General features: G+C 43.8%; 1 protein-coding gene across 1 annotated transcript in view; it reads right to left on the reverse strand.

Annotated features, from left to right (window-relative positions):
• Window positions 1–10,114: 10,114 nt before the first annotated feature.
• Window positions 10,115–17,829, reverse strand: part of PTPN11 (protein tyrosine phosphatase non-receptor type 11) — a 51,245-nt gene continuing 43,530 nt past the window's right edge. Inside the window, exons 13-16 of the mRNA XM_081113366.1 lie at window positions 17,591–17,742; window positions 15,456–15,568; window positions 11,703–11,804; window positions 10,115–10,945 (exon numbers count right to left, since the gene is read on the reverse strand). Of these exons, the coding sequence (XP_080969492.1) occupies window positions 11,735–11,804; window positions 15,456–15,568; window positions 17,591–17,742 (335 nt within the window). The 3' untranslated portion in view covers window positions 10,115–10,945; window positions 11,703–11,734. The remainder of the gene's footprint in view (window positions 10,946–11,702; window positions 11,805–15,455; window positions 15,569–17,590; window positions 17,743–17,829) is intronic.

Genomic DNA, 17,829 nt, shown 5'->3' on the forward strand with positions numbered 1-17,829 from the left:
AACACTTGGAATCAACCCTTTAGAAAGAAGAAAATTAATTTTAGTATGTGGGGGGGGTGGGGGGGAATAATGGTAATAGCCAAAGCACCCATCAGACATGCATGAATAAAGATGAAAAAAATTTTTTTGCAAGTCTAGAAATCTATCAAGACCCAGACATCTGTCACCTCCTGAACAGACGCTAATTTTAGCATCTGCCTTTCATTTTTTTCTCCCTTCTTTTTCATTCGTTAGATGGATCGAACATATGCTTGGGATTTCACAAACTCGGTTTGGGTAGGTGTGATGTCTAAGAATATCTGAATCTGTTTTCAAGACAGTCCCCTTGTTCTCTAAGATCCAGTCTTTGGGTTTTTCTTACTCTTTGGGGCTGCTCCTAAGATGCCAAGTGAGTCTCAAATCTGTGTCTGCAGACGCACACTAATTCAGTTTGGGTATAATTGCCAACAACCTTTGTCTCCACATGGATGGAAGTCCTCCAGTGCAGCCGGTCTCCAACTGCAAATGTGCCTGATGATCTTGCAAAAAATGCAAATTCTGATACCTTGGGGCAGTGGTCGGCAAACGGCGGCTCGCGAGCCACATGCGGCTCTGAGTGTGGCTCTCCCACAAAATACCACGTGCGGGCGCGCACGTACAGTGCGATTGAAACTTCGTGGCCCATGTGCAGAAGTCGGTTTTCAGCCTGGGCGAGTCTATTTTGAAGAAGTGGCGTTAGAAGAAGTGGGGGGTGGCGACGGGAGACAGGCACAGGCGGGCCGCGGGATACGCAACGCGGGGATGGCGAACGTGATTCATGCACGAGTTGAGTGAGCCAGTCAGTCAGCAGTCTCATGTGCAGTGGTTAGTGGTAGTTGCGTCCGCAAATCGCGCGCGGGTGACAAAAGATAGATGAAACAAGTATACAAGACGAGTGTGGATGGGAGAGTTGGAAGGGGTCGGCCTCAGCGAACGTACTTCAATCAGATTGATGACGTTTTTAGCAAAGGCCAGCTTAGGAGTACCCTAATTAAGTTAATAACAATGTACCTACCTATATAGTTTAAGTTTAAAAAATTTGGCTCTCAAAAGAAATTTCAATCGTTGTACTGTTGATATTTGGCTCTGTGGACTAATGAGTTTGCCGACCACTGCCTTGGGGCTCAGGGGGGCCTGAGACTGCATGTCCAATGGTCCTGGTGACGATGGTGCTGGCCCATTGACAGCCTTGAGCGGTGAGGCTGTAGTGGGCCTGTTAGTCTTTCTTTTTTAATAATATATTTTTATTGATTTCAAAGAAGAAAGGAGCGGGATAGAAACATCGATGAGAATCACTGATTGGCTGCCTGAGCCTGCAACCTGGGTGTGTATCTTGACGAGGAATCAAACTGTGACCTCCTGGTTGATAGGTCGATGCTCAACCATTGAGCAATGGCACGGGACAAAGGCTTTTTTTTTTAATTAAGGTATTACAAATGTGTCTTTATCCCCCCATTGTCCTCTCATCCCCCCAGTCCTGCCCTCACCCTCACCCCCTGTTGTCTGCACAAGGGCTTTTTATTCTTTATTTGCCCCCTGCCCCTACCCCAGATCCATTCTCTGTGCTATGGGCTGTAGCACCTGGACACCTTGGCCCTGTGACAGGCAGACAGATGGGTTGGACCAATGGGAGACAGCCAGAGATCAGAGGGCGGGAATGTCAGGATATTTCTTCCTTCCCTGCAGAGCCCTTCTCTTGCAGCAACTCTCTGCTGGGAACTTCTCCTCCCAGGAATGCTGCCCTCCATCCTGGAGGCCCAAGTGTGCTGTGTGTGGAGAATTCCACACCCCCCAGATGTCTACATCCCAATTCCTGCAACCTGTTAATATGGTACTTTACGTGGCAAAGAGGACTTTGCAGATGTGATTAAGGATCTTGAGGGAGTTGGTGGGGAGGAGCTGGGGGAAAGGGGACATATGTAACACTTTCAGCAATAAAGATTTAAAAAAAAAAAAAAAAAAAAAAGACCTTGAGATGGAGAGGATTCTGGATTAACTGGGTGGACCCAATAAAATCATCAGGGTCCTTATTCATGAAAGTGGGAGGTGGGAATGTCAGAGTTCAGTGTCAGAGGAATGTCAGTGTCAGACTTGACCAGCCTTTGCAGGCTTTGATGATGGAGAAAGGAAGGGGCCAGGGGGCAAAGAATGTGAGACGCTTCTAGAGCCAGAAAAGGAATGAACCCCTGCAAAGTCCTTGGCTTTAGCTCAGTAAAACTCAGTTGATTTCTGACCTCCAGAACTGTAAAATAGCAAGTTTGTATTAATTTGTTAAATGTATTTGTTACAGATGCAGGTCCCCGGCAATGAGCAAAACAGACAAGGGAGCCCAGCCGGTGTGGCTCATTGGTTGAGCATCAACCCATACACCATGAGGTTGCCGATTTATTTCCCAGTCAAGGTTCCGGGCTTGATCCCCAGTGAGGGGTGTGCAGGAGGCAACCAACTGATGTTTCTCTCTCTCTCCCTCTCCCTTGCTCTCTCTGAAAACAATAAAAATATACATTAAAAAAAAAACAAAAAACAGTACCACCTTTGCAGGTTTAGAAATAATCTGAATAAACCTTCCAATGATGTTTGCGTGTAACTGTCATTTAGCATGTGGTGCGTTATCATTTCCTCATACTCTTTGCCTTGATCCAGGCCTCATTGCATAGCAGTTTTATCCAATCTTGTATTCAGCCTGTGTGTCTCCTTTCTCTAAATGGGCCATAAAGTCCTTTAAGTCAAGGATTAAGAGAGATTTATTTTGTATTCCCTACAACACCCTGCCCAATGCCTGAGTCATTGCGCTCATTAAAAAGTGGTTGAATGGATGCATGCATGCATACTGTTTGGCACTTTTGAATCTGAAAAAACATCTGAAGTAATTCTCAACTCACTAGCTGGTATAATTACAGCTGGTCTCACATGGTGGCTGCAGCCCCTTTCCCAGCCTGTTCTCCTCCCCGCTGAGAATTACAATCCCAGCAAGGCCTACGCCACAACTCCCACACTGGTGCACCCACAGGCACCCAATGAGGAGCATTTTATAGAAATTGATGATGGTGACTCAGTAATTCCAGTCATGTCCATCAGCCGCAAAGAATGAAATATCTTCATTCCTAAACTCAAAACAAGACAGATCCAGAATTTAATAGAAAAAAATATGTCAAGCGACAGAGTTCACAGAAAGGCATGTACAAAGCAATTGAAAGGATGCTCAGCCTCACTTTTAAGAAAAATACACATTTAATTACATTGAACTATCATTTTTCACCTATCAGAGCAACAAAGGTGCAAGTGCGGCAACATGACAATGTGATAAAGGTGTGGGGGAGACAGGCCGATAGAAGTATAACTGGTTCAGCCTCACTGGGGACAGTTCAACATTACCTCTTGAGTAACAAATGCAAAGCCCTTGGAACCAGCCCTTTTACAGGGACACAGAACAGTTCAGAGTTCAAAGTCGCTGGTGGTCCTTGGGGTAGAACAAGAAACACAGTCCACCGCACGGAGGAGAAATTTCTGTGTGCTGTTTTGAACCTGTTACATTTTGTTCAAAGCAAATGTGTTACGTAGTCAAAAAATAGTTTTGTTGGTTTTTTTTTAAAGAATCCTATTTTATTAATATATTTTTATTGATTCCAAAAAGAACTCCCCCTTGCCCAGCCAGCGTGGCTCAGTGGTTGAGCACTGACCTAAGAACCAGGAGGTCATGGTTCGATTCCCCATAAGGGCAGATACCTGGTTTGTGGGCTCAATCCCCAGTAGGGGACGTGCAAGAGGCAGCCTATCAATGATTCTCATCATTGATGTGTGTCTCTCTCCCTCTTCCTTCCTCTCTGAAATCAATACAAATACTTTTTAAAAAAAAAAAAACAACAATTCCCCTTCTGTATCCCAAAGCTATACATAGAGTAGGCACTTAATAAAATCTCGAGGACCTGGCAATCATTCCACATTCCAACTTATCTTCTAGGTAAGAGCTGCTGACTGTCAGCATTTTGCTGGTGTAAGGGGCTAAGTGGCCTGTAATCCCAGTGCTTCTTGGACACGTCTGATGAAGTAAATGACAAGTACCATCATATAAGAAAATGGTTTTATTCCTAATTTTTAGTTCCCATACAGTTTACAAATACACTTGTACTCTGGTAATTCAGCTTTGCAGCTAGCAAAGCAGTTGAACTAACTCCCATAAATATAGGTGGGGGGACAATTAATACCCACTAATATTTCTCTACATAAACTATTCTTTTAATGTCACTTTTTAAAAACAATTGCAAATAGACTGCATAATACGTGGGCAAAAAGGCAATTAAGTGAATCTCTGGAAACACTAAATGTATAATAAACAGTGCATATTATCAACATTTACATGATTCACATCAGAATGATGACATCCTAAAACGTATTCCTTTTAAAGGATAGATTTATCAATAAAATATTACATATCTTTTAATACTCTGGTACAATACTTCATATACTGCAGGAAAATTAAATGTAGGTCTAGTCATCAGCTTAATAAAGGATCCTTTTCCATTAGCTTTTATTAATAAAAGAATCACAATTAGGTCATAAATAAGACAGGCAAATTATTAATTACATGATTTGAGGTTTGGGATGAAAACTTGTAAAAATTAGTTTGATATACAGCAAAGTTATACATCACACTAAAACCAACTGTTTAATAGCTTTGCCATGTGTGAACTGCTCGTAGCGAAAAAAGAGCGAACGTTTTAATGATGGAAGATTCCATACACTATATTTTGGAACTTATTTTTCAAGAGGAAGAGGGAAAAAGACTTCAACAAAATTAAGGGCTAATACGGGCATTGTGAAATCAGGGAGGTGATGTGCTTGCTCTGTAAAACTTTATTCCCCCAAAACTTTATTCCCCCAACAACATACAGAAAGTTGCACTGGGTTTGCACTTATGTCTACAGTCTACGTTCCCCTTATTGATTAATCAACTACAACAAAGCACTTCACAAGTGAATACTTTTCCACATTCCCCTAAACTAGAAATAACCCAAGACCTTATCTTATTCTTACAATCCCCAGTACAATCACCCCTAAAAATAATCTTGATGATTTTCTTGGCTTTTCCAACGCAACTGGGCTCCTTAAAGAATGCAAAACGCCAAGAAAGTCATCCATCTATTTTCTCAACTCCACTCAACCACGTTTGAAAAGCCACTGATTCCCATAGAATAGATGAACATCATTTTCAGGAGGGTCACACAGTAGATATGAGGTGTCTTTAGGTTTTTATTTTTTATAAAAGTTATTAAGACTGAAATTTGGCATTTAAAAAAAAAACCCAAGTAGCACATACCAGATAATTTCTTCATCCCAAATATAAAATCCTATGCTTATAATTTTAAAATACTCAACCAGCTATGGGATATTGTGCAACTTTTATGTCTACCTGCGACCCCGAAGCTGACCGCATCCATGTCTCTCTCACACCTATCTTCCGGGTAACCTGATTCAAATATTACTGACTGCTGTGGCCCTGGGCCCTTTGACATCCTAGAAACCACCTCTTTGGAACTTCCATTTCCACTATTTTATTTTTAACCTGCACTCCGAACTCCCCACAACTTCACTTGCCTGATTCCATCCCACAGAAAGAAATCTGAGAACCTGAAATAATCCCCTTTTATCAAACACAATAAAACTTAGCACCTCGGGACTGTCATATCTTGTCTGGCAAAAGTTGACCTAACATGATAGTTTACTGACATGGTGGAGGGAAATCTAAATGAAATCAATGTCCTATATCAGAAGAGAGCGAGCCAAGATCCGGTGTTTCCGTTCCAAGGGCAAAAACCACCGATCGGAAGCTACAGGCAGAGGCTTAATGGAGCGGATACGTTTATACAGTCAGACCCTTGTATGCTGGTGAGAGACTTCGCCCCCAAAGTCCAGAGTCAAAAACATGGAGATTAAAAAATAGCGGTGGAGTAAGTGGATGCTTCACGGACACGCTCCCAGGGCCAAACTGGAATTACAACTAAAATACAGAAGAACTTACTGACTAATCAATGGAAGACCAGCTGGAGAGAACCCTGATAACCAAGGACCAAGAGTGGAGACTGCATAGAGGCTGGGAAGAGGGGCAGAGGTGCGAAAGGGCTGGCTGGGCCCCCACAGACAGCAGCTGAAGTTCCGGAGATATCTCAGCTGTGGGGGGTTGCCACTGAGAACTCTGGGATCTAATTCCCAAGGTAGGCCCCCCAGCAGAGAGCACCAGAACTGAGAAGGGTACCCACATAATATATGGCTGTGAAAGCAGTGGGGTAGCTGTCTGCCAGGGAGAGATGGTTGGAAATTCAGGCACCCTCTTAAAGGGCCAACAAATAACATTCCCTGTATCTTGTGCTCGGAACAGCAGAGTGGACTGGAGCTGGGTGAGCAGAAGCCAGGATCCAGGGCTCTGGGGTTAGAGCTCAGAAAGCAGACACCTCAGTTTCCTGTGCTGAACCATTCCCTCATGCTACAAAGGTCATCTTTCTCACACAGACAATTGCTATACAGGCCGAATTGCCTGAGGGGAAGACAGTTGACCCACCCTATTGGAAAACACCTTGTCCCTAACAAGACTGAGAATAACAATTAGCCTCCAGGCAGCAACAATTACCCCACCCTGTTGAAAAAAAACTCTTGCTCTGTGTACAATTGCCTGAGGGCAGATCAAGAGGAATCCTATCAGTCTGTAGCCAGAGGCAGTCTCTGGAGGCTTTGAGTCTTTGCTTGATCTAATTCGTCAGAAACAGCATTTGACACTGTCCTGCACTAAAGATTGAGAGGTGTAGCAGATCTACCTAATACCTAGTCACAAACCCAAACAGGCAGCCAAAATGAGGAAACAAAGAAACAACCCACAAATGAAAGAACAAGAGAATTTTCCAGAAGAAGATATAAATGAAATGGAGATTAAAAAAAACTTATCTGAAACAGACTTCAGAATAATGATGGTAAAAGTGCTCAATAGCATGAGAAAAGATATAGTAACTATGAAAAAAGAACACTGTAAAATAAAGAATGATATAGCACAAATACAAAACATATTGGAAGGAATACACAGCAGATTAGGGGAAGCTGAGGACCAAATCAGTGAATTAGAAGACAGGGTTGAAAAAAATCACTCAATCAGAGAACCAAAAGAAAAAACAATTAAAAAACAGGATGATAACTTAAGGGAGCTATGGGACAACATGAAACAAAACAACATTTGAATAGCAGGTGTGCCAGAAGAGGCAGAAAGGGAAATAGGCATAGAGAACGTGTTTGAAGAAATAATGGCAAAGAACTTCCCTAACCTGGCAAAAGAAAAAGTCACACAAGTACAGGAGGCACAAAGAACCCCAAGCCAGAAGAACCCAAATAGGTCTACACCCAGACACATCATAATTAATATGCCAAAAATTAAAGACAAAGAGAGAATCTTAAAAGCAGCAAGAGAAAAGCAAACTATTATCTACAAAGGAGTTCCCATAAGGCTGACACCTGATTTCTCATCAGAAACTCTATGGGCTAGAAGGAAATGGCATGAAGTACTCAAGGTAATGGAAAGCAAAGATCTGAAACCAAGATTACTATATCCAGCAAGGCTATCATTCAACATAGGCGGTCACAACAAAACAAAAAGAGAGCCCACTACATGAGAGAACATATTTGCCAATGTTATATCCGATAAGGGTTTAATCTCCAAAATTTATAGGGAACTCATACAACTTAACAAAAGGAAGATAAACAACCCAATCAAAAAATGGGCACAGGATCTAAATAGACACTTTTCGAAAGTGGACATACAAAAGGCCAAGAAACATATGAAAACATGCTGAAAGTCACTAATCATCTGAGAGATGCAAATTGAAATGACATTGAGGTACCATCTCACACCTGTCAGAATGACTATCATCAACAAATCAACAAATGACAAATGCTGGCAAGGATGTGGAGAAAAAGGATCCCTTGTGCACTGCTGGTGGGAATGCAGACTGGTGCAGCCACTCTGGAAAACAGTATGGAGTTTCCTCAAAAAATTAAAAATGGAACTCCCATTTGACCTAGTAATCCCACTTCTAGAGAAGAAATCAGAAACACCAATTAGAAAGAATATATGCACCCCTATGTTGATAGCAGCACAATTTACATAGCTAAGATTTAGAAACCGCCTAAGTGCCCATCAGCAGATGAGTGGATTAAAAAACTGTGGTACATCTACACGATGGAATACTACACAACTGCAAAAAAGAAAGCACTCTTACCATTCGCAACAGCATGGATGGACCTGGTGAGCATTATGCTAAGCGAAGTAAGCCAGTTGGAGAAAGATAAATATCATGTGATCTCACTCATTTATGGAATATAATGAACAACATAAACAGATGAACAAAAATAGATCCACAGACAAAGTAGCATCAAACAGACCATCCATCCTCAGAAGGAAGGCAGAGGAAGGTGGGAGGGGGAAGGGTAAGACATCAACCAAAGGACTTGTATGCATGCATATAAGCATAACCAATGGACACAGACAGTAGGGGGGTGAGGGCATGTGCTGGGGAGTGGGAGCGGCCAGGGACAGGTCAATGGGGGAAAATGGAGACATATGTAATACTTTAAACAATAAAGAATTTAAATTTTAAAAAAATAGACAGTCAAATAAAGAGCTTCTCGGACAAAAAAAAAGGCTAAAGAAATACATCCCCACCAACCCAGCATTACAAGAATGCTAAAGGGACTGCTGTAATGAGAAGAAGAGAGAGAAACCTAGACATACAGAATTAAAATGGCAATAAACAAAGTCAAAACATTTCCATAAAATCGAGGCAAAAAAGGAGAACCATTCAATGAGACAATGCGATAAAAAGAACAGGACTCAAGGCCCTTATCGCAATCTGAACTTGAATCTCTCTGCAGGCTTGACAAGGAGACAGTAGTCATTTACATTCCTCGTAAGGTGATCACTTTCAGGCCACACTTGTGTTCTGAAGCAATTCTAAGGTCGATGGATCAGGGAAGGGAGAATATAGGAGGAACACTACACATTTTGCCTGTGAAAATGGCAGCCATCACTCAGCCCAAAGGATCTCAAGGTTTCAAGGGAGGCCAAGACCTCAGGAGGGAACTACAACCAGGGCTGGTCAAGTCCTTCCTCTCAGGAGCAGAAGTTAGGAGGGTTCCAGAGAGGAAACCATGCCTCATGGCAATGCTGCAGCAGCATTTTCTGTTCTTCAGAGCCAACCAGTGAGGCTGTCACTGAGACACAGTCACCGAACAACGACTCAACGCATGGGGCAAAGAGGGATGTTTTTGAGAGAAGGCACTTCAGGTGGCACGTTAGCAAATCCTACTGCTGATTCAATCTGCCACGCAGCCTGTTAGGATGCTCCTGCTCCCGGCAGCCTGACTGCACGCATGCATGGAGGCCTGAATGATACCAGTAGCAGGAAGAGAGCTCCTACTCACCTCCCTCTGCAGCGGCCGCGGTGATGGGATGGTGCTTTCAAATGCTCTGCCCCCTAGACACATCCGTCCTTACAAGACCAGAAGTGATGATTCAGAAAAGATGCTTAGGGCTCGCAGAACTGGTGCAGGAAGCTTCTGGAAGGCCCTCTCTTCCAGCTCACACATGCCACTGCAGCTTCCCAAGGCCACTCACTAGCAGCTCCTACTTCTACCAACAATAGTTTTGTTCCTCGGTACTGGTTCCGACAGTTACACTGGGGACCCCAACCAACTGCACCTCCACTTCAGGTCCTGGTGGAGTCCCCTCTTCCTGAATCTGGGTCGGGCCTGTGACTTGCTCTAATCAGCAGGACAGTAGAAGTGATGCTGGACAGTTCCGTGGTTAAGTCGTAAGAAGGCCTGGCCACTACTGCCTTACACTCTCGGGAGCTCTGAGCTGCCACGGAAGGGGCCCAGCGACCCTGCTGTCGAGGCCACATGGAGAGACACGTGGAGAATGAGAGCCGAGGACCGCGTGACAGAGAGGGGCCCAGCCACCCAGCGTCTCAGCCAACCTGCCGACCAGCAAGCGACACCAGCAAGCGACACCAGCAAGATGCTGAGCCCCATCAGACTGAAGAATAGACAGCAACAAAGAGACATTTTAAGCCACTATGTTTTGGGTGGTTTGTCAGCAACAATTGAAAACCAAAACACTGGTTATCCACAGATGCATTTTTTTCAAAATACAAGACAATACTCAAATGAAAAAACAACACACACACACACACACACACACACACACACATATATATATGGCAAACATTTCCCCACCACAGTAGGCTGAATGGTCATTGGTTATCTGCTAAGAAAAAGCACACCTTGATCCTAAATTCCCAGGATTTTCCCCATGATTTCTTAAAGGCAATACAAAGGAAGAGTGTCAAGCTCTGAAAGTCTGGGGCACTGGCCTAATTGTCATTTAGCCCCCCAAAAAAGAGGCCATCAAAATGAATTACCCATTACTGGAAAAATGATGATAAATAAAAACTGTTCTCATTTCTACAGGATGTTGTCATTTAATTTCCCCACTTTTTCCTCTAACAAGTGCCCCATTATCCCCCCCAAAGAGGGGGGAAAATTAAATTTGTTAGGCTTATAAAAAGAAAGAAAAATGCCAATAACTAGGATTCGAATCACCACCATCTGCAAAGTACAGAGCACAATTTAACTGCTTCCTCAATTTAAAATAAAACTCTATAAAATATAACACTGTCTACACTGTAGAGATGATTGCTTATCTGAGGAAATGAGCAATTGGAAATCGGGTGGTGTTGAGTTAGAGCAGAGTGGTCTTTAAATGGTTTCAGATTCTGTTCATCAAAAGGGAGTCGACCACAACGCAAGCCTTCGAGGTTCAAGTTCATTCTTCACAGAAACTTTCTTGCATCTGTTCTTGATCTTTTCATGGAGAGGGTGAAGCCCACCTCTGAGAAGAAATAAATGAGAATTCTGAAGGAGCATGCATCTAAAAGTCCAGCAAGGCATTAACCACTTAACAGAAGATTTAAAGCTTTGTAAATCTACTGCTCATTGAAATGAGCATTTCCACATGAAATACTAAAACTGAGCTTCTAACTTATCATGAAAACATACAGCACACATGGGTCACTGTCTGAAAAGGTGATTGACAGGGTGGAGATGGACAAGGGAGATGAATTTCCAGCAACAGAGCTGAAGGGACGTGCAGTGGAGCCAGTCGGAGGCTCTGGCTGTCCGGTGCCCTGTGTCACACAGCCTGTCAGAGGCCTCCTGGGATGAGAACTGAGACAGCCTGACTCCAACCATCCTGTGCTGTGTCCCATGCTTCCCAGATCCTACAGATCATCCCCTGCACAGCTTGGACTAACCATATCAACCATTGCCCATCACCAATATCAACTATTTATCTACAATAAATGCTAACCTTGCCCTTCTCAGAATTAATTCTGCATTTGCTTTTAATGCTTAATGCTAAAATAAATCCAGCTTGGAAAAAAGAAGTTCAGGGATGCCCAGCCGGTGTGGCTCAATGGTTGAGGATCCATCTATGAACCAAAAGGCCACAGTTCAATTCCTGGTCAGAGCACCTGCCCGGGTTGCAGACTCAATCCCCCTCTCCCTTCCTCTCTGAAATCAATAAAAAAAATTTTTTTTTAAAGGCAGGAAGGCAAAAATAATGAACCAACAGCACTGCCATTTCCTACCTATTTCTGTGCTGAAGTTTCAGCGGGTTTTCTCATCTGAAGCTCTTCTGCTGCTGCATCAGACCCACGTTCTCATAGACTCGAGCATTATCTTCTCTCATCCTCAAAAGAAAAGAGACGTTAACAGAAATGCAGACCATGTGGTTTAAGCTTACATGACATTGGTAAGGCACACAGTATATCTTTGGGGACCAGCTACAGTGAGGATATAGTTCCCGCCCCTGGAACCGGCATTCTAGAACATGATAAAGGACATAAATATACAGCAAAGCAACTGTGAAATTAAAGTGAAATACGAGCCTCAAGCCCCTCTGCTGTCAGGGGCTTGGAGGAAAGTGAATTGTTTTCCAGGCGGGCAGAGCAAGGGAGGCCTGTGTAATGAGGACTCTGAGTTAGACCTTGAAGGAGGGCAGGGCATGTACACATAGGAAGGAATGGTTCTCGCCCTAGCCGGTTTGGCTCAGTGGATAGAGCATCGGCCTGTTCAACCAAAGGGTCCCGGATTTGATCCCGGTCAAGGGCATGTACCTCAGTTGCAGGCTCCTTCCCAGCCTGGCCCCTGGTTGGGGCTCATGCAGGAGGCAACCAATCGATATGTTTCTCTCCCATTTATGTTTCTCTCTGTCTTTGCCTCTCTCTTTCACTCTCCCTAAAAATCAATGGAAAAATACCCTCAGGTGAGGATTACAAATAAATCTATACATATAAAAGGCTAATATGTAAGTGTCCATCCAGGTAATGACATCACGTAGCAACACCCAGCTTCCTCTCCCTAGCAACTAGCCTCCTTGCAGTTTCTTCAGGCCAGGAACATGGCCTGCTTTATAGCCAGGTGGAAACATTTCACACTGTAACAAGTGTCAGAGAAGCATTTTCCCCGTGCCTCATCTCATTTGAGCCTCACAGAAGTCCTGGAGTAGGTAGGTAGGAGACTCATGGATTCCTATTTTCTTTTCATTAGCCGGAAAATGGAGATTTACAAAGCTTAGAAACTTGATCCGACTGAAAAGAAGAAATGGTGGACCTTGAAAATGACTTCAGATTTTCTCACTGTGCAGAATATAGTCAAACACTGCTGCAGTTAAATATTTTACCCTTTGTTCTTCCTGTGTGACCTATAATAATAATCTGCTTTGTGTTGATATTTACTGCTGGGTTGCTGACAATTACCAGAAAGAGAAGTTGGGGTGCTTCACTGGGATGGAAAAAGTTTAGCTACATCAGAAAGCAGGTCTAACTAAGCAAGTTTATTCTATACATATAAAGGCTAAGTTGACTCGCACATGCAAGATACAGTGGGGCCTTGACTTATGAGTGTCCCGACTAACGAGTTTTTTGAGATACCAGCTGTCTCTCAGCCGATTTTTTTTGCATTGAGTTGATAGAGTAATTTGAGTTAACGAACTCCTTAACGAGCTCGGTCTCGGAACGAATTAAACTCGTAAGTCAAGGCGCCACTGTACATATAAAGCTCTCGCTGGGGCCAATCGCATGCATGTGTTTCGATCTGTCATTGTCGATCGTGAATTTGGTTGACACTTCTACTATAGAGAAAACGCAAATAGCGATATTAAAATATTTCTTCTAATTAATTTCCTTTCAATGTGCACAAATTCATGCACCAGAGAGAGAGAAAGAGAGAGAGAGAGAGAGAGAGAGAGAGAGAGAGAGAGAGAGAGAGAGAGAGAGAGAGAGAGAGAGAGAGAGAGAGAGAGAGAGAAAGGAAGGAAGGGTTCTCACTTCAACCAGAAGGATCTGAATGGGCAAGAGTGCCAAGATGGGAAAGTGTAAGAGCAGTCAGGCCAGAATCTGGTTACAGAAAGGGGAACATTGAACATGAAGCTCAGTGGGAGGTGAGAGGGTGGTTAGGGCCTTGGGATGGAGGCCAATGCATCAGAGCCCCGACTCTGCTGAGCAGGGAGGGGAGAGCAGAACAGTCCCAGAGAGCAAGGAATCAAGCAGCTGTGGGTGCCAACCAGGGGTGTGGAGACAAAACAAGGAGAGGGTCGGGATGTCCTGGGTGTGTGCCCTACGAGGGAATGACGAGAACAGAGAGAGAGAAACTGTTTATGTCACAGGCAGGCCTTGGTGACAAGGGAGTCGTCAGAGCTGATTCTGTTGGGCCAACATGGGGGAAAGCTCCCTGGCAAGGACTCAGTCCAGACCTGCTGGTTCCACTGCAAATTATTACAGATGGCGATTTAAAATACCAACTTTCCCTGTCAGTCCGTAGGAAAGAAAAAAGCAGATAGAGCGAAGAGACAGCATGGTGGAGAGCATATTTTTGCTATGTAATTTCATTTCAACATTAAATAGAAAGCAAATATAAATACAAGCCTCTTCTATGCCATTTTAAATGTTTATAGAAGAGTATTAAAGTCAGCAGGGGTTTAAAAATCCACATCAGAAGCGTATAGAAATAAAACCCTTAAATGGGAAAAAGCAAATGTTATACCAGAGAATGGCTAGAATATATAGAAAATAATAATTACAACTGCCATTCACATAATCAATTTAACCTGTTTTCCTATCGTGTTTGTTTAAACATGGAGTTGGCAAAGTTTTTCTATAAAGAACCAGGGTAAATAATTTAGTCTCTGCAAGCCAAAAGCAGTCTCTGTCATATATTATTCTTGGTGCATGTGCATGTGTGTGTTAATAACCCTTTAAAACCCATTCGAGAACTGTACTCAAACAGGCCACAGCCAGGATTTGGCCTGGGGGCTGTAGTTTGCTGGCCCCTGGTTTAAACACCAAGCAGATTTCTGTTGACTATGGACTGTGTTGACACATTAGTAGTGAATTAACTTACTTTTACTTAGTAAACACTCTTAATAAACCAAAGGGGGTGCTGTCCACCTCTGCAACAAATCCCATGCCATCAAAAGAAGAATGAGGTTCTTCTAAAAAAACCACAACTCGATATACTCACAACCCCATGTAATCCTACTTGTGTGCAATCAGACTTCAGTTCAGGTAAATTCAAATTCAGGCAGCCACTGATATACTCACAAATCGGCTGGCCAACAATTCAATGAAAGATGTGTGCTACAAAGACGTGTAGGTGGTTGGTATTTTTTAATTTTTAGGGTTTTTTTTTGTAGAGCCTAGCCCCAAGAGCCCAGCCTGGACCAGAAGAGCCCAGCCTCGCCCCTAAGTGATACCTCCTCTCCCAGCAGATCCCAGGGAGCCAGCCTCAGTGTGTCAGAGTGACTTCCACAGGCACCTCCTCCTGGAAAGTCAGCAGCCCTTTCAACCTCGGGCTCCCAGGCCACGTGTGCTCACTGAAGGGTCCTTTCCTCTAAGGCAGACCGGGGCTTCCCCATGGCCGGCTCAATTTGATTTTAATGGACCTAGTCCGGAATAGATCAGCCAAGGCCTAGGAGCCCAATCTAGTCCCAAAATGGCTGACATTAGTTCTGAAGAGCCAGCCGAGCCCCTAAGACCCCAACCCAGTCACAAATAGCTAAAGACAGTCCCAGAGGGCGGAACCTAGCTCCAAAGAGCCTAGTCTACCCTGAATAGGCCAGCCGAGAACTAAGCCAAATCGAAGTCCCAAAGGGCTGAAGAGCTGAGACTAGCCCCTACAACCCAACCTAGACCCCAATAGCCAAAGCCAGTCCCCAAGGGCAGAACCGAGCCTCCAAGAGCCCAGCCCAGACCCAACAGCTGAAGCCAGTCAAGACTTGTAGTTTTTAAGCTTGTCTATAGAATTATGTTCAAGTGAAAAGAGTTTCCTTCATTACTACTTACTCCGCACAGGATGGAGTTGGGGTGCAAGGCGGGAGGGGGCTCTGATCTCCAGCTGCCTGGTCCGTGAGGGAATATTTAATATTTGTATACTCGTGACCTTTCCTCTTGCTTTTCTGAAAGGTGAAGATTGCATGTATAAGGATATGACTTTTTTAAGGGAAGAAAAAAGGCATTTCACAGACAGAGAGAGAGAGAGAGAGAGAGAGAGAGAGAGAGAGAGAGAGAAACACTGAGTGGAGGGAATCATGCATGCTGTTTAAAAATTTAACTGTGAATGGAAGTTAACAAAGAACTCTACTTCAAAATGGCAGAATGTGAGAAGAACCACTTATAAAAACTCAAGCCCGACCGGTGTGGCTCAGTGACTGAGTGTCAACCTATGAACCAGGAGGTCATGGTTCAATTCCTGGTCAGGCACATGCCCGGGTTGCAGGCTTGATCCCCAGTGTGGAGTGTGCAGGAGGCAGCAGATCAATGATTCTCTCTTATCATTGATGTTTCTCTCTCTCTCTCTTCCTCTCCCTTCCTCTCTGAAATCAATAAAAATATAATTTTTTTTAAAAAGCTGGGAAGGGAAGTCCCTAAATTCTCCAAAACAAGGATAAAAACCAAAACCTCTGAATGAAATATTGAGAGCTTTTCCAAGTTTTTCCCACCAAGAGTACATTATGTGCTTTATGACATTTCCAAAGTTTCCACTTTGTACCCACAGTGATGCACTTTCTCTGTGTTTATTGGGAATCCTTCACTTTGAGCCACTTTATGCTTTAACCCTTCCTGACCCAAATTAAGTGTAACTGGAAGATAAATATACAATAGCCTATAGTAACAATCTACATATTTCATAGCACTTACAATAACACAGTCAGATTGAAAGCACGGAAGTTCAAAACCAGTAGCTTGTTAATGATTTGACCCTACGCTTCTATACATACACTGTCTCTGAAGATGTTTTTCTACAATGAAACAATCTAGTGAGTCTTCCGGTGTGAACTGAGAACTGACCAAACTAATTAGTTGCCTCTGGCTGAGCATTCTTTGTGCTGCCAGGCTAGAAACTGTTCAGTAAAGGTGGCAGGTCCCATTTTGAAAAGAGCTTAGTTCCTATTTTGAGCATAGCAACGGGGCTGGGGTGGGGGAGGGGAGGGAGACAAGCACAGCTCCCCAAAAGAGCAGTCTCCTCATTTCCCTCGTCTCAGCTCATTCCTAATTAACTCAGCTTTGTGTCTGTTATGAATAGCTTCAAATGGAAAGGCTCCAGCGCCACATTCTTCTTCATTATGCATGCTTATTAAAACTGAAATTTCACCGATTCCAACTCGACCAAATTAGTGGTTCAAACCACCGTATGCTATCAAGAGTGAAGCATTCATTTAAGAGATGGAATCAGGATAAATATGGTCTGAATTAAACTGGAACAGGCTGGAAACATCGAGACTTTAAGTTCTAAGCATGCCATGTGAGCTGGGGAAAACCGTACCCTTCCTATGTGGCACTTCCCCAAGCTGCCAGGCCAGGAGGGTAGCATGCGGCCCCTCCCCAAGCTCCTCCAGACTGAAAAATCAGAGCCATGAAGTAGGGAATAGTTTTCAGAGAAGCCCTTCCTCGTTGGGGGAATCGTTTCCCATTCCCAAATAAAGACAGTCTTCTGCCCTGGCCGGTGTGGCTCAGTTGGTGAAGCATCGTCCCATGCACCAAAAGGTCACCGGTTCAATTCCTGGGCATGTAGGGGGTGTGCAGGAGGCAGCTGATCAATGTTTCTCTCTCCTCCCTAAAATCAACAAACACTTTTTTTTTTAAATGTCTCCTATCAGAGCCTGTCCTGATCAAAAGGAGAGCATTTGCCCTAGCTGGTTTGGCTCAGTGGATAGAGCATCAGCCTGTGGACTGAAAGGTCCCAGGTTCAATTCCAGTCAAGGGCACATGCCTGGGTTGCGGGCTCAATCCCCAGTAGGGGGCGTGCAGGAGGCAGCCGATCAATGATTCTCTCTCATCACTGATGTTTCTATCTCTCTCCCTCTCTCCATTCCTCTCTGAAATCAATAAAAAATATATTTTTTAAAAAAGGAGAGCATTTGCCAGCTGCCCAGAAAAGAAAATGAAAGTCCGAGTGCCAGGCTGTCCAGGCTCGGTACCTGTTCTTCTTCAATCCTGCGTTGTAGTGTTTCGATATAATGCTGGACGGCCATATAGATGAAACGGTACTGTGCTTCTGTCTGGACCATCCCTGACCTCTGAGATCGCACCATCTGAATCGTTTTGGGAACATCAATGTCACAGTCGACACCTACAAAGCAAGCACACGAAGCATCAGGAGAAGGTGCAGAGCCAGGATCAAGAGGTTAATGCCCCACGTTTAGCAGGCTCAGACATA

This window comes from Myotis nattereri, assembly GCF_964212035.1.
Source record: "Myotis nattereri genome assembly, chromosome: 19".
Taxonomy (NCBI): Eukaryota; Metazoa; Chordata; class Mammalia; order Chiroptera; family Vespertilionidae; genus Myotis; species Myotis nattereri.